The 21,513-nt window shown below is 33.0% G+C and overlaps 3 protein-coding genes across 3 annotated transcripts in view; all 3 read right to left on the bottom strand.

Moving 5' to 3' along the window:
- LOC119662342 (SPRY domain-containing SOCS box protein 3) overlaps window positions 1–1,051 on the bottom strand; it is a 3,156-nt gene extending 2,105 nt beyond the window's left edge. Inside the window, exon 1 of the mRNA XM_038071942.1 lies at window positions 967–1,051. The gene's annotated coding sequence lies outside the window, so the exon portion shown is untranslated. The remainder of the gene's footprint in view (window positions 1–966) is intronic.
- Window positions 1,052–1,118: 67 nt separating this feature from the next.
- Window positions 1,119–2,200, bottom strand: LOC119662341 (putative cyclin-dependent serine/threonine-protein kinase DDB_G0272797/DDB_G0274007). The gene has a single exon (XM_038071941.1). The coding sequence runs from the start codon at window positions 2,048–2,050 to the stop codon at window positions 1,127–1,129; it is 924 nt and encodes a 307-aa protein (XP_037927869.1). The 5' UTR covers window positions 2,051–2,200; the 3' UTR covers window positions 1,119–1,126.
- A 5,088-nt stretch (window positions 2,201–7,288) lies between these two features.
- Window positions 7,289–14,105, bottom strand: LOC119662753 (collagen alpha-1(IV) chain). Its single transcript, XM_038072500.1, has 8 exons — window positions 14,013–14,105; window positions 13,268–13,316; window positions 12,235–13,188; window positions 11,682–12,178; window positions 10,168–11,618; window positions 9,136–10,104; window positions 7,936–9,080; window positions 7,289–7,865 (listed from the first exon to the last, which is right to left on the bottom strand). Exons 1-8 carry the CDS (start codon window positions 14,030–14,032, stop codon window positions 7,608–7,610), a joined length of 5,343 nt encoding a protein of 1,780 aa, XP_037928428.1. The 5' UTR covers window positions 14,033–14,105; the 3' UTR covers window positions 7,289–7,607.
- Window positions 14,106–21,513: the final 7,408 nt, after the last annotated feature.

Here is a 21,513-nt window from a genome sequence, read left to right on the forward strand (position 1 = left end):
TTAATTATAATAAATTATATATATAATAATAATAATAATTATAATAATAATATAATATATTATATTATATATATAATATAATATACTATATAATATAATATATTATATATATAATATAATATGTTATATATATAATATAAAGTGTTATATATATAAAATAATATATGGTATTATATATAATATAATATTTCCGGCAGACGGCTAAAATGCCATAGCTGTAAGCTTTATATATATTTATTATAATTATATGTATTATAATTATTATATAACTTCGATGTAATATAATAACTTTAAAATGAAGTAAAAATAAAGCTACTACTACTACTATATAATATAATATATATAATATATATAATAATATAATATAATATAATATATATATATAATAATAATATATAATAATATAATATATATAATATAATATATAATAATATAATATACTATATAATATAATATATTATATATATAATATAATATATTATATAATATAATATAATATAATATAATATAATATAATATAATATAATATAATATAATATAATATAATATAATATAATATAATATATATTATAATATAATATATATTATAATATAATATAGAATATAATATAATATACAATATAATATAATATATCATAAATAATATATATAATATAATATATCATAAATAATATATATAATATAATATATTATAAATAATATATATAATATATCATAAATAATATATATAATTTAGTATATCATAAATAATATATATAATATAATATATCATAAATAATATATAAAATATAGTATATCATAAATAATATATATAATATATATAATATAATATAATATAATATAATATAATATAATATAATATAATATAATATAATATAATATAATATAATATAATATAATATAATATAATATGATATAAGATATGATTTCCTTTGATTTTTATAGAGAATAGTGAAATATTCTTACCAATAATAAACCTAGAAATACAGTTTCTGGGTGTGAGAATCTGGACGCAATTAAAACGAGTTCAGCAATGTTCAATACATTTTTTATAGCATATTTGTTTATTTGCTTATATTGATGACATAAAGGCTCTTGCCTTTGTTTTGTTTAGTAATAGTGGTGATCATATAGATGAAGTAGACGATGTTGATGAGTCTGATGATTGTATTGATTTTGGAGAGGATGGCGCTAATATTGGTTCAAATATATAATTAACTTCGTTATTGTGAGTAGCGGTATTAGTCTTATTATAATGCTCTGTCGTCAAACTCTTTTCTTTAGTAGGGTCTTCAAAATCCACTGTATTTATATTATATATCGTTTTATGATTTGGTACAATTGTGTACTCATAATCATCTAAATGACTACAAGTGAAATTCCTATCTTTGCGGAATTCGTATGTGGGGCAAGAAGTTTCGGGAAATCGCTGTGGAGTCGAAGGTATTGGTTGGTATGTGTAAAATTGGTTATACTCTTCCTCTTGCTGCTGTCGTTTTTGAAGTGTTTGATGGTGTAGATTTTTAAATTGTTGCTGTTGTTTTTGTTGTTGCCTGTGATTTTGAGTATTTAATCGATTTTTTAAGTTTCTTTTTAATTCACGATTTATTTTGCGTAATTGACGATATTCCTGTGTTTTATCTGCTAATACATTACTCAATGGATTCCAAAAGCGGTGTTGTATATTTTGTTGTTGTTGGTGTTGTTGTCGTTGTCGTTGCAACTGAAGCTCCTGCAAATGGAAGTGATGTCTGCAATAACCTTGGACAGAATTTAAACAGAATCTGCAGGTTTCATCGGCCAAGTATGATGTACTTGCTGAGCCACTATCGCTGGGTATTGTTGTGTAACGCTTTTTTGGACGTTTATGTCTTGACCTTTCACTATTTTGTTGTAGTAATTTACGTTGGTTAGCTGTTTTTGTTGTTTCAGCAGCTTCTTTAAGTAGGCGTGTGTTTTTTGGATTAATCCATCGGTCGTGTATTTGCAAAATAAGGCGTTGACAGTATAAACAGATTGATCGAAAAAATAACAACAACACGATAATCATATAGAAACGTTTCTTGTTGGAACTTGTTACCGCTCAGGTAAATCTAATTTGAATTTAATATGTAAACAGAAGACCTGTATTCGTACATTGTTGTTGGTAGCATTTCGAGGTAACCGATATATACAATATGTACCAGTTCATTTCACTGAAAATTATATTTTCATTTGACTAAACACATTTTATTTAAATGTTGAATTATCCATAGAAGATTTATTCAATTGTTTTATTGTTTTTTAAAATATTATGTTGAAGTCTGAATCATGAAATATTGTTTTTATTAACTTTCAATATTGATTTGTGTTTGTGCCACTTGCTTCTTGACTTTTTTTACACAAGTAAATTAGAACTAGTTTAAATTTGTTTCTTTGGATAATAATATTTTTAAATCAGTTTTATTACATTTTTTATACAAAATACTCGAAATAACAAAAAATATGTTTAGTATGCATCTGCTTCACTCTATTTTAATTTCTGTCTGATTTCGATAACTGTATTTTCTTTTCCAAGGGGGTAGATAACTACCCTTGCAAATTTCGTTTCCAGTGTGAAATTCTTTTTACTGTTATATTCCACCCCCAACATAATTTCTGTATTTACAAATCCATTGCCCATTTGCCCATTTGTACATTCGTTATTGAATTTTACCGGGTTATTGTCGCCGGTATCAGTTGATGTAGAGTTAAAAATATAGAGAACTACCCCCTTCGCATACACAAAAAATGTTGAAATTTTCTTTGCTCTTACCACTTCAATCAAGTCACAAGTGCGCCAACTCACAACAAAAGTGTTTCATACTGAAAATATTTCCAAGATTACCATACTGTTTGTAAAAGAGATTAAATGGAAATTTCCAGTCCGGAGTGAAAAATAGCGCTACATTGAAAACAACAACCCTGTTTTGTTTTGTATGAATTATTTGGTGAACTCGTGTGGGATCTCAGCGAAGAATTAATTTGCAAGTGTTTGTAAAAAATGTATGTAGGTGTACATATGAAAAGCGATGCTAAAAGCGATGTTTGACAGGAAATTAAAATTTTTTAATTATTTATCATTCAGTTACGTACATGCGTATATAAGCTGACATATTTAACTTATAAGCCATATTCCCGATTAGATGGTAATATCAAGACAGACATATGTTATTGTGTAATTGTGGTACAATTGAACAGTGTACCAGAATTAAACAGTGAATAAGTTTTATAAGTTAAATTTGCAACACCATTGAAAATTATGTATAACAGCTGACTGTCACTGTACACAGCAGAAAAGTCGTACTAGTTAACAGAGTTCGTATTTGCGTACCCATGAGCGGCTCATTTTGGCTCATTCGGCTCACGGCTCATGAGCCGGCAAAAAACTCTTTTCATACGATGGCTCACGCTCACGAGCGAGCCCAACTACAGAGGTCACGCTCACGAGCAAGAGCCGCCATTAAGTTATAAATGGGCTCACGCTCGTGAGCAAGAGTATGAGCTGCGGCTCATGAGATCTCATGCGCCCAATTTAAGATTTTATTATTATTTTTTTTTGTGAAAACATGTCATTAAAAAAGATTTAAAATATTAATAATCTTGAACTAACTATAATATGGAAATAATCAAAGTTCTTAAAATAAACAATAACTATATTTGTATTGTTTATTTGTGGAAATAATAATATTTTATAAATTTGTTTTTCAAATTCAAATTATTATTTCATTATATTGTTTTAATATAAATAATAATAAGCTAAATTAATTTCAAATTATATATTTTCACATATAACGTTCATAAAAATAAAGAAAGCAAATAAACTAATAAATCACTTTTTATTAAACAGTTGAGCTCGAGAGCTCTCGGCTCATGAGACCTCATGAGCAGCTCTTCAATATGAGCAACTTGAAGGCTCACGCTGGTGAGCAGCTCTTCAATATGAGCCAATTTTGGGCTCAAGCTCATGAGCAAATTTTGGGCTCACATAAGAATTGGCTCTTGCTCATTAGCCTGAGCTGCTCATGAGTGAGCAAATACGAACCCTGCTAGTTAATGACTAGTATATAGCAGCTTACATATGCAGCTTAGGTAGGGCGATGGCAAAATTACAATTCAAAAAATGTAGTCACAGTGTAAACTACGGCTATAGTATGAAAAATCACAGAGCAGTGCGCTCAGATGAATCACGGATAAAAACCGATTGTTTATTCATGATGCTACAATAAGGCAAAACATGACATAGGTAACATGACTACACAACAGTTTTAGTGCATTACTACATCAATAAATAATTTGGCTAATTAACAGTGTATGATCGGTCCTCTTTACTTAGTAAAAAAAGAAAATGAACGGTTGGAGAGCATACAGTGACGTTAACAGACACAATTCCAATTCTGGGCGAAATCTTGAAACAGTCTCAATTAGCTTCAAGATCAATATCAACGGGGTCCATTAGAATATACAGATAGTTCCTCAAGGTATTTGCAAGTTAATGGTAAGCACTCTATCATATCATTTGCGTTCAAGAATGTGACTCAAACTTCTCAGAGGTCTCGGATCAACTCAGATAAATGGCTATTAAAGCAATCAGACTAATACTTACATTCAAGCTCACTTTTAAACATCTAAAAAACCAAAAGCCGAAGTTTGCACTAATATCATATGGATCAAGTTTTTAACAAAAAACAATTATGCGGTTAAACACTAAATACAAACTAAATTAAATCAACCAATATGTAGAGAGATTAATTGATACGATTAGCTGACAAAGTGGATAAATTTCAGAAATATTTCTGCAATACAAAACATTTAAAATTTTTCAAAGGTTCCTATAACTCCCTTCATAATACACTATTGTTCTAGAACCAATCTTTGAAGTCGTCCATAATTGTACATCAGATCTTCACTTGAGATACGTTAGCAATCCTTGGAGACGGTCACTATAACACATCAGATCTTGACTTGAAATTCTGTTTTACAATGCAATTAATTTACAAAAGACTTTTTCTTTATAGTGGACATCTGCCAAATATCATGTTAATATAGAATTGGAAGAAAATATCCTTTTTGAATTAATTTTTCAAATTGTTTGGAATAGTACAAATTGAAGTTTGTTAAAAAGTTGGTAATCAAGTTCAAATCCCAAAAAAAACTCAAGATTCCTACATGTATTTATGAGTATTAGGATCGTACAGTTAGCGCAAGAAGTTTTTAGTACATGGATAATATGGTGAGTAATGAAATCTCGCGTTGATTTTATAGGATTGAATAGTAACAACTATGGACAACATAGATTTGCAGATCTGTAGTTCATCTGCAGTTTATGCGCTTTGGATGCAACGATAAAGATTTTTTACTTCTTTAAAAGGCGTCCAATATTAAAAATATTAAGTATAAGATGTTTTGGAAAAGGCTTTTTTAATAAAGATGAGATGATAGCAGTATAAAACGATCAAAACGAAAATAATTAGGATAATTAAAATTATACAATAATTAGAAAATGCACTGAAATATATTATAGAAAATATATTTTAATAGTGATATCAACTTTTTCGATTATTGACATATTGCTTCCAAATCCCTATATATTCCTATGATCATATTTAAAAAAAAGAATGTGATAGCAAGTATTAGTTTCCATTCGTATTTAATTCTTTGAGCTCTAAAAGTTTGTTTACAACTATAGATCAAGCTTCACTTTTAATTATCCCACTAAAACATTTTAATCAGTTTTGAAACAGTTGCAAAAATTGTTATATATTTTAAAAATCGGACGGACAGACGGACAGAACTTCAGTATTGACAAAAAAGTTTATATACATACATTTTAATTCAAAGTTTGGCACACACAAACACCTTTAAGTACAGTAATAGATAATAATGGTCGTCCCTCAGTTTCGGATAAAGTAATCTATATCTGCATTACTCAACTAAAGAACAAAAAAACACCCGATTTGAAACTTGTTACATTAGCTGTAACAATAGAAAAAATGAAACTATCAGACTATCTCAAGAGTTACAATATAATCAGCTCGTTTTTTTAACATAAATCTGCCTTTACCTGCTGAAAAAATGTATTGATTCTAAATCCAGGGAATCGTCAGTATGTAGTTTTTTATAAACAACAATTTTAGTATTATTTAGAACTATATGACAGGATAATTTTTGAACAAGCAAAACTAATCAATAAGAGAGTAAATAAGTTAAATTAAATATTAATCCGTCACAACAATTTGGTTTTCAAATTTATCTCGCCAGCACTGAAGAAGTGCACAGTATCACTAACCTAATAGAAAAATGTTACAAGATAACAAAATTTATTCTAGTCTTTTTCGACATTTTACAGGTTTTTATCAAATGTGACAGAAACATCTGAATAAGTAAAGGAACTTTATATCTAACATATTTCTGATAATTATAATATATAAAAACCTTCTTGACTAAACATTTCATTCGTGTCAAACGAGATAATAAAGATTCTTTGCCGAGGTGTTCGCGATTTATTATCGCTTCACATTTGACGTTGACGATCAGGACCTCACATCGACTATTACCCGACGTTCATAGGCTCTTTAATACCTTCATTAAAAATATTATAATTTTCCCCCCACGGCTCCCCGACAATTGTCTCAGTAACAAGGATCTGACTTTTTGTTTATCTAGGTCACAGACTTTACAATTAACTTACTCCCTCGCTTGCTTAATAGCCCACCCCCACCACCTTCCTTCCACCTACCTTTCTTTTCTTTACATTATGCTCATGCTTTCTAGCTTAAATAAACTTAAATTCCTAATTACTAAGCCTCTTTATCCCAACTCTCTTCCCGAATAACAGAAACCTAGTTTAAGGCACTGCTCTCCAAATCAATGGATAGCAGTGCCACCTAAAAATAATTTTATTTTCTAACCTCTGAACGCGACTAAGCATAGCCAAATATGTATATTAAGAATTGTAAATAGAGAATTCTATTGCAAAGACACAATATGATGTACTGATACAAATAAAGTCCGAATAACGACAGTTTGAAAAAAATACACATAATGTACTTTTTTTATAGAGCCTATTTAAATTATTTTTTTGGTTATATATTATTCACTTTTATATTATTTTTTTTCACTCTACTCTACTCGTACATATCTTCGTTAAACATTATATGTACATACAATAACTAATCAAAAATTTTGGTATTTATATATCTTTTTATTAAAATTATTCCATTTACATAATTACAGAATTACAATTATTATAAATGTTACTACAAATATTAATAATATTTATAATTGGTTCGTGTTATCGAGTTTATCGAGTTGTTACTGTATTATTATGTTTCTTGTAGTTTGTTTTTTACTTACATTAATGATCTAATATTACAATAAAAAAATTAAATAAAATTTAAAGAGAATTTTAAATTCGTTAAATGGCAGATATCGTATTTTTAACTATTTAACACTTTAAACAAGTACATTAGCATTAATATTTGGTATTTGTTATTTTAAGGAAATTAAGGAAAGGGCTTTTTAAATTCTTTTAGTTCTTTCGTAATAAACTTTAAAATTATTTAAATTTTTAAAATTAGTAGTGCAGCTTATGTCGAGTTCTTTATACAGACTTGGCATCTAGATACTCGCTGCAGCAGACTACCGGCTTTGAGTGTGTCCTGTTGAGGACGTGAGAATGGTTCACCTTCAACAGTGACAAGCCAGAAGCTGGTCATTGTTTCATAGAAATGGCAGTGTCCTTTTCCGCCATTGCACTCAATGAATGGCGTTGCACGGAAGTCTTCTAGACATGAACCAGGTGAAGATAATGCTTGACCACCACCTCCATTTCCAACTGCAGTGTGCTGTTAAGTGATAGTTTTATTATAATCAGTAAAAATTTAATAAAAGACGGTAGAAAGCTGTTAAACTTACCATTAGGAAACTGTAACCGATCCAAAGTCCTTCCCAACCATTTGGACAATTTGGTATACTTAAAGATTGACTGTGTACAGCAATAACGTTAGCGGGTGCTTCGCACACCACACAACGTGAAATATATTTGCTGATTTCATAATTTTCCACTGGCATCATTGGCAGTGAAGCGGACGTTGAAAGCCAGAAAGTTTTATCATTTCTTGAAGCATAATTACAGACATTATTTTGTCCGCATGTAAGCATAGGCAGTGTAGAAAAGCGACGAACACATGAGCCTGGTGAACCTAAGTCTTGATTATGTGCAAAATCATTACCATCAACATAAAGTAAGGAATAGCCAGTCCATAATTCTATATGTCCACTTTCACAACGTGGTATTTCTTCAGATTGACTGTGTTTTACTAACAGTATACCAGTTAAATAATCTTGTGCAGCGGAACATGCTAAGCCTTGATCGCCTTTTGGACCAGGTGGTCCCTGGAAACCATCACGGCCTATTAAACCTGGCAAGCCTTGTTCTCCTTTTGGACCAGGACGACCCATTTGTCCTGCAAGTCCAATTAAGCCGATCTCACCCCTTTCACCTTGGTCACCCTTTAAACCAGTTAATCCTTGTAACCCAGGAGGACCACGTTCACCTTTTTGACCCTCATATCCTGGATGACCAGGTTCACCCTTTGGACCCGGAGGCGGTACTAAACCAGGTTCACCCTTTTGACCTCTATCACCAGCTTTACCATTGATTCCATCTCGACCTTTTGGACCCATGAAGCCTTTTTCTCCTTGTGGACCCATAGGACCGTTAAGCCCATCTGCACCAGGTATACCAGGATCGCCTTTTTCGCCAGGAAAACCAGGAGCACCACGGATGCCAGAAATTCCTGTTTCACCCTTTTCGCCCTTTTGTCCTTCAAATCCTGACTCACCTCGTTCACCTTTAGGACCAGGGAATCCCATGTCACCTTTAAGTCCAACAGCACCGGGAAGACCATCATTACCGTTACGACCGGGTTGGCCCATTGGACCTGGTTCTCCTCTTGGACCAACAGGACCGATTGGACCAGGTAAGCCAACTAAACCTGGCATACCATTCAAACCAGGCAGACCTTTTTCTCCTTTTTCACCCACTCGTCCATATATTCCTAATGACATTAAATATTCAATAAAGTGCTCTAAATTATGTTACATAATACTAACCATCACGACCTTGTTTACCAGGTCTACCAGGCAGACCTTTTTCTCCTTTAACAGCAATACCTGGTGCCCCAGTATCTCCGGTCAAACCTCTGTCCCCTTTCATGCCAGGGGCTCCGTTTAATCCAGCCATACCTTGAGGGCCAGTTAAACCACGGTCACCTTTTTGACCTTCGAATCCGGGAGCGCCTTGATTACCTTTGATACCCTTAATACCGGGTTGACCTATAAGTCCGAATGCACCCATTTCACCTTTGTCACCTTTAATAGTTATTGCCTGTGCATTGAGTCCAGGAGCACCAGGGAAGCCTTGGTCTCCTTTTAAACCCGGAGCTCCAGCAAAGCCGACAAAACCAGTTGCACCTTTGTCGCCTTTAATACCGTTAATTCCAGATAAACCGCGTTCACCTTTAGCTCCTTTCATGCCGACATAACCTTGAGGTCCTGGGGCACCGATAGCACCAGGAAGTCCGTCTAATCCAGGTGATCCCGGAGCACCAGACAATCCAGTTGCACCCTTATCACCCTTAATTCCTGGTGAGCCCGAATATCCTTGATCACCTTTTTGCCCAGGTAAACCATCATTACCGTCAATACCGTTTCGTCCCTGATCACCTTTTTGTCCAGGAGGACCATCTTGCCCACGTACTGCAATTCCATCGGCACCTTTGTCACCAGGTAAGCCATTTAAGCCAGGAATGCCTGTTTGACCTCTTAAACCAGGTGCACCCGGCTCTCCTTTCTGTCCTTTTTCGGAAGCATCTCCTGGAAGACCAGGTGGCCCATCAAGTCCTTGCACGCCTTGGTCACCTTTTGCACCATCCCTACCAGGTATACCATCAGCTCCTGTTGCTCCCATTGGACCCATATCACCTTTAGCACCTGTAAAGCCTGGTGGACCTGGCGGTCCACGTGGTCCCGTAACTCCATCAGCTCCAGTTATACCCCTGTCACCTTTATCGCCTTTCTGACCTAAAAATACATCATAGAATTGAGTTGTTTCAAACACAAAAACTTATTTTTACTTTTGTTTACCTGGTAAACCAGTAGGACCGAGAGCACCACGCTTGCCTGGAAGGCCATTTATTCCATGATAACCCTTTGGTCCATCAATACCAGGAGCACCGATATCACCTTTTAAGCCAGGCATGCCAACTATACCAGGATTACCTGGCTCACCTTTTGCGCCATCACGTCCTTGTACGCCATCAACACCAGGTTTACCGGGAGGACCAGGCGCACCCTGAGGACCTATAGGACCAGGGTCACCCTTAGAACCAACAAGACCTGTCATACCAGTAGCACCAGGTAAACCAGCGTCACCTTTTTCACCAGGATAGCCAGGAGCACCTTCAACTCCTATTGGACCAACTGCACCAGTTGGACCTCGATCACCTTTCTCGCCAATAAAACCTTGGTTTCCTTTAGGTCCTGGTGGGCCAGTAATGGATATGCCTTGTTCACCTTTTTGACCTCGGTCACCAGTTCTTCCGGGTGGACCATACAAACCATCTTTACCAGGATTACCAGGTGCACCTGATGGTCCTTGATTTCCTTTATCACCACGAGGGCCAGTTATACCTCTAGGTCCAACCTGACCAACGGGACCTTGTGGACCTTGGTCACCCTTTTGACCTTCCCAACCCATGTTACCTTTTTCTCCAATTGGACCAATAGGGCCAGGCATTCCTGGTTGTCCGCGATCGCCCTTATTACCCTTTGCAGGAACTGTCAACATTCCGGCGTCACATGAACCAGGTTCACCTTTTTGACCTGTATACCCAGCAGTTCCTTTATCACCTTTTAACCCATTTTGACCAGCAGGACCTGGTTCACCCTTAACACTTATACCTGGTAGTCCATCTAAGCCATTAATTCCGGGATTGCCAGGCGAACCATCAGTTCCAGGTTGTCCCGCATACCCTTTTTCACCCCTGGCGCCGATTTCACCTTTTTGCCCTTGCAAACCTGACAATCCAGCTGCACCACGATCTCCTTTAAGCCCTGCAGGTCCAATAAAACCGCGTTCACCCTTATCGCCTTTTTCTGGCACTATCAGACTATAATCCAAAATTGCATCTTTACCAGCTCGACCTTCAGGTCCTGGTGGACCGGGAAGGCCATCCAAACCTTTGCTACCAGGAGCACCATTTGGACCAGCAATTCCATCATCACCACGATCACCACGTAGACCAGGTTCACCTGGTGAACCACGAATACCTGGAATTCCCTGTGGACCATTTAACCCGGCATCACCTTTATCACCTTTAAGGCCTGGTGGACAACTAGAACATCTACCGCCAACGTCACCTTTAATACCCATATCACCCTTTTGACCCGGAATACCATCTCGACCTTTATCACCTTTAGCACCGGGACTACCCATTCGACCTGCTACACCCTGTCTACCCAATTTAGAATCACCTGGTAAACCAGCATTACCTTTAAAACCACGTTCACCCTTTTGTCCTTTTAATCCATCAGTTCTAGAAAATAAATCCATAAAATATTACTATAATTCTATACAAACATTATTTATTGTTCCATACCCAGGAATACCGTGATCACCTTTCTCTCCAACATCACCAATACCAGGGTAGCCTGGCTCACCTTTTTGCCCCTCAGGACCTGGGGGACCAGTATGACCAATTGGTCCAATAGGACCCATAGAACCAGTACGTCCGTCATTACCTTTCTCGCCTTTTTCACCTTGGGGACCTTCAAGACCATTACGGCCAGCTAGACCTGGTCCACCTTTTGGACCAGGTAGACCTGGCTGTCCAGGTGCGCCATCAGTTCCATCCAGACCCTTAGGTCCTGGAGAACCAGTATAACCTCGTGGACCCTTTGGACCTGGTGCTCCAGGTGATCCTGTACCGCCACCTGGCGGTCCTGGGGGACCAAGTAAACCTCGCGCACCTGCATTTCCGGGACGACCTGGTTCACCTTTTTGACCTGGTTTACCAGATAAACCGTTTAAACCAGTTTCGCCGCGATCACCTTTTTGCCCAGATGGTCCAGGGGGTCCAAAATTACCTTGTCTTCCCTTTAAAATAATTGATTATTATTAATTTATATCTGAATATAATTATGTTAGCCTACTCTGTCACCAGCACCACCAGGTAAGCCTTTTTCACCCTTCATACCATCACGACCAGGCTCTCCGGAATAACCTACAGCACCTTTTTCGCCAGCTTGACCAGCATTACCCTTTTCACCGCGGTCACCTTTTTCTCCAGCAATTTGTTTTGTACCCGTCAACTTTTCACGACCAGCAGGTTCGCCTTTTTCACCCTTTTCACCTTTTTTACCTGGTTGGGGTGGAGCAAAGCATGGAGCACCCTTTTCTCCTTTTATACCACGATCACCGCGAGGTCCAGGTGCACCATAGGGTCCAGTATCACCGCGATCACCTTTTGCGCCTGTAGGACCGTCAGGACCAGGAATTCCTGAGCGACCAGTAAAACCAGGCTCACCTTTCTCGCCTTTTGCGTAATCCCCATTTTCTTTAGCGGGTTCACCTTTCTCACCTTTAATTCCGGGATGACCAGGATAACCACGTGGACCAGCTAAGCCAGCAATACCAGCTAAGCCAGGCAAACCATCTTGACCATCACAACCATCTTTGCCAGGTATACCAGGAGTACCTGGATTGCCACTTACTCCTTGTATACCTGGAACACCTGCCATACCAGGAATACCATTTATGCCGCGTTCACCCTTATAGCCGCGTGGACCCAGTGGACCGGGATCACCTTTTTGCCCCTTATCACCAGGTGGACCTTCAGTACCAGGATAACCTGGCAAACCTTTTGGGCCTGGTGAACCTATGTCACCAGAAAAACCGCGATTTCCTTTTTCAGCAAAACATTTTGGTATACAACCCACAGTACCAGATGTGCAGTTTCTTGGTAATTGTCCAGTACGCACCTGAGTTGCTGTATCTATTATATCATAACTTTCATCTATTGGGGCTCTAGGAGGAGCAATTGCTTCTTCTTTGTAATGTACTCCAGAACTGTATATATTATTCACATCCATATTATTCCAAAATTCCTAAGAATTAAGTTAAATTCAAATAAAAATATTTTAAAATTTATACACGTTGGTTATTTTATATAACAAATATATTTACAGCATTTGATACGCTGAACACTCCAGCAATTATTGCGGCAAAAAGTAACCTAAAATATAAAATGTTGTTTTTTCATAAACTTGTAAATATACAAATAAATAATATAATAATAATTTGCAGTTTAACAATTTAATGCATGGCATAAATGCACGTTGAGAGAAATGCATGTATGAGAGGAAGTCATATATGATTACGCACTCGCATATAATTTCCTCAAAGTGAAAATTGTTTTTATTTGGCTTAAGAAGGATATAAACTAGGTTAAAAAATCTACAAAATTGTATTTGTAGATACATTATTCAATTGGCATGTATACGTATTTACACGCGTATGAGATGTTGATCTTAAGAGTATTGGTGGTACTGCATGTATTTGAGTGAAAATTATTGAGAGCAACATGCGCAAGCATTTAAGAGAAAATAAAGTGATCGAATGCTCACACAATTGCGAAGCTTAGCAAAGAGTAGTGCTCCTTGCTTTTGCGAGTGCTTCAACGAATTTAAAGAAATATTTTGGACAATCATTTTCGTATTTTGATTTTGCGAATTATATATCTTTAATGTCCTAATGGTTTTTAAGTACTTGATTTTTATAAAATAGCTTTAACCTGTTATTTAACAATAAATTATAGACTATATAGAATATTGTTAAATTAATATGAAAGTGTTATGTTAAAGAATTATGTTGAAACTTAATGAAATTTAATTTATGAAAGAAATTTTCAAATCTAATTAAATTCACTTACCGCTTCCACAGGGGCTCCATTATCCCCAAACGCTAGTTGCGTGTATTCCTTTAAGCTTCTTTGGCCAGATATTTCAAATTTGCATATAACTTCCTTCAATAAAAAAAATAAACTGATATTTAAAATGGTTTGTATTGATAAAGTTGTTTTGTATCACATATTATTTTTAAATAAATTTTCAAAATTTGGTAGCAAATAGTAATCATATTAATTAATTTTCAAAATATTTATTTTCACCCAAATATAACGGTTAAACACAAACAATAACACTGAACCGTCCGTCTACATACCAAAGTTAAAAATTTTATTGTGCTTTAATTTAACTATGAATAATTATAGTTTTATTTCATTGCTTACACTTTTTAAATATTATATATGTGTATTTATTAATAATTTACTTTGTGTTTTATTTAAAAAAAATAAATTAAATAAAACATTTACGACAAAATAAAAAACTTTATACAAAAAAAAAACATATAAAGTTTTTAGTTTTTTTTTAAAACCCGATCCACCCTAACTTTGAGGGAGCAATGGATTTTGTTTAAAACGATCCAACACTATTGATCGACTGGATCGTACTAATTGCTTGACTCGCAGTCAACCAACCACAAATACCCAAAGACAACTTCCACTTACTCTAGAAGGCACAAGTCGACTAATGAATGCATAAGTTTCAGTCGACTACATTAAGCATCGATTCGATTAGAATTCTTCATACATTTCATATACTGGACGGATGTTCGTTGCTCGCAGACAAGAACATAACTTACAACATAAGAGTCACACAAATTGAATAATGTATACACGCATACACACTCATACACACTCATTTGTTATTTGTTATACGCAAACGGAATTTGCTAAGTGTTTGAGCTGTATAGCTCTATAGCTCTATGTACGAACTTGACTATAAGCGAGAGCTTTTATCGGACTTTGTGTTGCATAGAAAACAAAATAATTTCATTTATTGGTTGGTATGTTCGTTATTACAATATTTGCGCCATCATACAAAAATGCTGACTGAGTGCGATCTCAACATGTACACATACACATTCACATAATTAAGAGCAAGTAAGAACTATTCTAGTTTACATGAAACATATTGCTTACCAAGCAATGTATGAAATCAGGCCAATACATGCAAAATTAGCATAAAAACTGGTAGTAATAATATGCGCACGTAAAGGCGCACACACAAACAATAATAAACTTATATGTATAGACATACATATATATTTATATATATATAAGTATATATATATATAGATATGTGTATGTGTACATGTGTGTTTGTTGGTTGGCATTAGGCAATAGCGATTTCAACAGAAAACATTTTACCCAGTTAACAATACATCCTCTACAATTTACATAATTCTTTTCCTAACTTATACAAGCATTGGAAACCCCCTTTCAGCATCTTAGACGTTTTATCATTATTTTAGAAACCAAACAACTACCAATAAAACTGATAGTCCTCACAAATTTACTTTATATGTGTGAGAAGTCAAGGCAAGCCATTGTAAAATTTTTTTCTTTCTTGTCGTATTTCAATTCTTCTTATTATTTTCTGTATGAAGAACAAATTTATTTGCTTATATGTGTACGGGATGTTCAAATCATTATGTGCTAAAATTGGATTAATTGCATTGATAAGATTTAATTTTGGTTGAAATAATTAAAATAAATTATTAAAATTATCAATATTTTGAACAAAATATTTTTTCATATTTGGACCAAAAAAAGAAATTTTTTTATAAGTATTTTATAAAATACTAAGTATTTTATTTTTGAAATAAAATACTTTTTGAAATAAAATACTTATAGAATTAAATATTCACATTATAAATAAATACCTTTTAAATAAATATTTAAAAATGATATGTATCCATATTTCGTATGACTTATTTTAAATACTGATTTAAACATATTTCATATGACTTATTCACTAAAGTTTTTTTTATATAAAAGTATCCAAAATCCCGGACTCTGTAGGTTTTCTCCATTTTCTTCAACCCACAAAATTAGAAATCGAAGATTAAAGATTAGCCCATTGTTCACAACAAAAAAAAAAAAATTAAAAAATAATCTTATTGATATAATTACAGAAGTATGGATCTTTTATTATAAACAAAAGGTTTCTATACCGGAAAATATTCAACCGCTTTTTAAATTAATCTAATCAAAAATTAAAACCTAATCATACTTTGGTTTGGTTATGAGGCGATCCCAAGGCGATCCCAACTCAGCGGTTTAAAACTGCTTTTGTTAAAGTTGTTAAAGTAAAATATTCTTTAGAACAAGGTCTAAGATCTTCAAAACAGGAGGCCCCTTAAATAGTAAATATGGCTCAACGTATGATCAGTAACAAAGCAGGCATGAGACACTCTCTCTCTACAACTGCGACATGAATGACTAAACGGGAGATTCAATCAGATTTAATCTTGCAACATGATTCCCTAATTAACTGTGACCCGTAAGGTGGGTCTTAAAAAAATAAAAAAAATGGTTTATGGTGTAATCAATTTAATTTATTAAATTAAATTTATTTACGAGGCTAATAACAGGAGCATCATAATACATTAAAAATTAAAGATGTAATGAAATGAGAATTTATAAATTTTAGACAGGAAAAATATTTACATTTAAAAACTAAATTATTAAATAAATTTAGTTTCGTAAAGACATGATAAATTTATTATATAAATTGAACACAGCAATATTAATGATTAGACGGGCATTCCATACAACTATTTTTTGTAAAATTTCTCTCATGACTTTTCTTTTTATCTTGATCTAATAAGTAAATAAATACCAGCATCATCTGCTCTTAGACTTAAAACTACTTCACAGTGGAAAGCTAATGACTCAGTTGCGTCTGCATTCCTACACTGAGTATTACTCTAAAAATATTAACTACATCTTTTCCATGCTCAGGGTTGTTGAATAAATTTGATGTTTATTTCCTATCTAGAGATATCTGGCTGTTGGGAGGTCCCTTACTAGAAGAGGATCTATTCTTAATCTATTCAGTTTTGCTTTAAATATTGATCACATTTCTCCTATTCTCAATTTTAACAGGAATTTTGATGTCGATTTTTCATCTAGAGACACCTGGTGATCAGGAGGTCTCTCATTAGAAAATGGTAAAATCATACAAACCTAAATAGTCCATAGTCATATTCTATAGACTATAGACTATAATCAAAATATTGGTGACAATAAATTATATTTTTTCAAAATAGTTTAAAAAATGGTGTATTATTTAAACAACTGACTATTCAGACCGTTCAAAGATATAGAAAAAAAATTTGGTTAGTAATATAATCAAATATCATCAGTTAATGTGCATCAGTTAAAATTATACTTTAGAAATCGACAAGTCCAAAACTATAGTCATAATTATAAACAATCAAATGTGTCAACATTGTAGAGTACCAAGTTCTTTACAAATGAAATTATTTAGGCTCTCTTATAACAACTACCGGGAGTTGTTGCAAAGATATAACTAAGTAAAAAATAAAACCAATTTAAAGTTTTGAAATAAAAGACATTATTACAAGTCATACTAATAATGATTTATAATGTGACAAATATTATATACATTATAAAATATATTAACTTGTTTTTTATAACTGTGATAGTCGGTACCTATTCATGTAGGTTACTATGTCGTTGTTGTGTAGGTTACTCTACATTATATAAGATAAATTGAGGACATCTCTTATTAATTACATGCGTTGAAAAGGCAGATGAGTCGCTAGTGTACTGTTCAAAACTCATAACATTTCCTGATCCGCCAGAAGCGATTAGTGCTTAAAGTTAGAGCTCTTGCACTTGGAGAAAATCCTTAGGTACTTGCTTACGGGTATTTTGGATGTATCTTCAAAGTACCCGTAATTTTTAATGATTTGATTTTTACGGAGAATACATTTGATGAATGTATTCGAAAATTGAAAATTGGGTTATATAAACTGTGATTGACAGCGTGTATGTATTAAACCACCGACTAAACAAAAAAAAAAAACGAATGAATAAATCGCCACAAAAGTAGTGGAATCTTTAATTTTTATCTTTATTAGGTAGGATTGGTAGGATTTTAACATACATTCTCACTTTTCTGCTAACAGACATAAATTTTTGTTTTCGGATAAAATTTAAAAATAATCTGTGGTTGCATTTGAATATAAAAATTTTGTCAAAATCCAGTCGGCGTAAACGCTAAATTATGCTCCGCGCATATGACAACCATGTGCAGTGAATGAATGCTCACTTAGCCTAGTCAATTATTCGATCCATTTGAAGATTAAAAACAAAACAATTTATAAGCAACCGAAATAACAACAATAACAATAAATCCAAACAAACCTAAAACAGTGATATGTGGTGTATGAAAATTTTTCCATATATATTTTCGTAATATCGCATGATGTCCTGATCTGATAAGTATATTGTTAAACTTGATAAGAGTGTGCATATGAAAAATTCTTATTAATATGCTTAGGTTAGAGAACGGGCGCATCTTTCGTGAAAGGACTATGTGAACAACGATATAAAGAAACAAGGTACTGCCAACTTGCAATAGTGAAATACTGGTTGGGCTGGCTGGAAAAGGCTACTGAATGCGCCAAATAACGACTTACATCTGTAACGGCCAACTAAATTTTGTGTGTAGCAGATTTATAATATTCAAGGTGCAAACCAATGCTTATCGACAAGCACTATAAAGTTACGTAAACACTCTTTGCTCAAATTTAGTTTTGTTGCTACAGAAATTAAATGTGAGGATATGGTTTTGGCTTTGTTGTTAGTGTTGTAAGTGTTGTTGTTTGTTGCTTTTTTGATAGATTTCCGTACCTACAACTATTCTAATATTTCGGTATAATAATTGCAACAATACATAAGAAATTTTGTTGTGTAAAGAAAATAAATACTTCTTTAAGTTTAATGTAACATAACTTAAAAAGTTTTGAGTTGTGTTTTGTGTAACGTTAGAAATTTGTAGTGACATCCGTTGGCAATTTCATGTGTAAAGAATATCATGACTGTCCATACTTACTTGATGTGGTCTTGAACGACTTTTATAGCTTTGAAAATATGTATTTGCGAATGATAAATGGCATTTTGTGGGCGTAAATATATTGCTTTGTAATAGAAGCCTTCCTCCTATACTACGAAATGGTATAACTATATTCTTGTTTATTAACATTCATTAACATTTCAAAGAATGATTTCTTATTTTGATACACTAAATATAGTAATGATTGAATTTAGTCGTAAAACACTTACATCTAAGGACATCATATAACAAGATAACAAGAATCCGAAATATCATTTTTATTACCGAACTAATTTGTCCATTGTCTTCATAGATATAAGTAATGCTTCAAGCACGTTGGGAGATAATGTATAAAGATTAAAAACATCACCGCAAATTATATTATGAACTAAGCATGGAAATATTTTCATTTTTTGCATTTTTTTACGAGATATACAATTAAAATTAACAGTAATTATTATGTTTAACGAATTTATTGCTTAGCTAGGAAATACACAATGTTTTTATTTTAATTGAAATTTACAGAGAATTTCTGTATATTTTTTAGTAAGTTAACACATGGCATATAAGAGATTCATATGCATTTATTATTATTTTAATTATTTAAATTTTTCTCGTATTTTTACTGTATACTTTTATGTCTTTTTTTTTTGTTTGGTTTTTTTTTGTTTGGTATTTCAAATTACAAACTAGAAACTAGAAACTGCTAATATATTTTGTAGTTTAGAAAACTTTTTAATATTCTTCATTACTTAGATTCCATTCATTAATATTTTTATACGAAACGATTTAATAATAAAACTCGAGTGAATGCAAAATGGTAAAGCGAACCAGCCATCCATGATAAGAAATCGTCTACTTAGTGTTATAAAAATGTTTATGTTCATTTATTAAAAGTTTCTTTCATGGGATTTTGGAAAATAATCTTTACAGCAAATGTAGAAAAAAAAACATTTAAATATAGCTTTTACTCTTTCTCACATTCTCCACAATATTCATATATATATACATACATATATATTAATTTGCATGCTCCATGTTAATGACATCATTATTGGACTTAATCGAACATATTGGCAAACTATGGTGCAGAAGTAATTCGTACAGGTGTAGAACCTCTATAAAGCTTCTATCCTAAAAAAAAAACGTATTGTATTTGCATGAATCTTTGGGATGTGCACAGCAAATTTTCACCGTATATTCATACAAAACTAAAAGATTTCACCAAAAATAGCTAAACTATCTCTTCGAGTTATACATGCTTTTGATCTATTGTTTATAACATTTTTATCGCATGTCTGTTCATTGGTGAGGCTTGAGATACTTATTAATTTTGGAAAATTAATCAGAAATAATTTGATAAACACATTTTAATGAATTTATTATTTTTGATGAATAAATATTAATACAAAAATTATGATCAATAAACCCAGAATTAGGTTCTTTACCATTATAAAGTTTAATTTAGGATTTTATATTCAATATACTAAGAACCAACTAACAACCAACTGTGCTGGTTGTGTTATGAACTTCTTGGTTGACGATGAAGACCATTATAATTCTACTACTCGTATAAGGAAGTATAAAAATTATTGTCAAAATTCACGACCAAAAGTACGACCAAAGTAGAGATAGACCAATTATCTTAAGAGCATTTAAATGATGTTGATGAAATATATATTATAGTAAAACAAATAATATATAATATTACAGTTATTGACAATTCTTTACAAAAATTTGTTTGTCAAAATATTTTGTAGTAGTAAAGTTTTATATAAACTTAAGCTTTCTTTAATCAAATTCATCAGATAACTTATTTATGGACTCTGTGGACTGATAAAGAAAAAAAAATGAAAGGAAAAGCCTGGCATAATACTGTAGACCAATGTCAAATAAAATAATTTTTCATCTCAGAGTTTAATAAATAAAATACTTTCGCCGACCGAAGAGCCAATCAAAATATTTTGGCTAACTTTTTCGCTGAGGTAAGGGGTCATAAATAATGATTTCAAATTTTTGTCATAAAATGTGTCAAACACCTTTAGATTACACAAATACGGATATACAAATATTACAAAATTATGTTATATGAAGACCATTACAAGTTAATTATTATATCTCTTCCGCCCAGGTGGAAAGAATTTGTCTCTTCGAGCATTAATTTCTTCGTAATTGCACCAATTACAACCTCAAGCCGGATGTCTACCTTCTTCATGCCCATACTTTCTGGCTAAGATAAACCTAGCTTTCTAGGTATTAAGCTCCTGCTCTCATCTGTCTCCCTTGTTCACTGAAATGAAGTTTCCACATTGCTTTGGATATCTGTCCATTCATTTCTAAAATATGGTTTTAATGGGTTTAAGTCTTACACTGTAGTTTTCGATGCTTTACTACCACAAAAAAAAAAAAAAAATATTTCCTATTATAAGTAATTTTCATTTTACG

Source organism: Teleopsis dalmanni, chromosome X (assembly GCF_002237135.1).
Source record: "Teleopsis dalmanni isolate 2A chromosome X, ASM223713v2, whole genome shotgun sequence".
NCBI lineage: Eukaryota > Metazoa > Arthropoda > Insecta > Diptera > Diopsidae > Teleopsis > Teleopsis dalmanni.

Excerpts from the sequence above, each read along its gene's own strand:
- LOC119662341 (XM_038071941.1), bottom strand. The coding sequence starts at position 2,050 with ATGATTATCGTGTTGTTGTTATTTTTTCGATCAATCTGTTTATACTGT.
- LOC119662753 (XM_038072500.1), bottom strand. The coding sequence starts at position 14,032 with ATGGAGCCCCTGTGGAAGCG. Across the intron at positions 12,179-12,234 it reads CTGGTGGTGCTGGTGACAGA|GGAAGACAAGGTAATTTTGG; the intron begins GTAGGCTAACAT and ends ATTATTTTAAAG. Across the intron at positions 11,619-11,681 it reads GGTGATCACGGTATTCCTGG|AACTGATGGATTAAAAGGAC; the intron begins GTATGGAACAAT and ends TTTATTTTCTAG.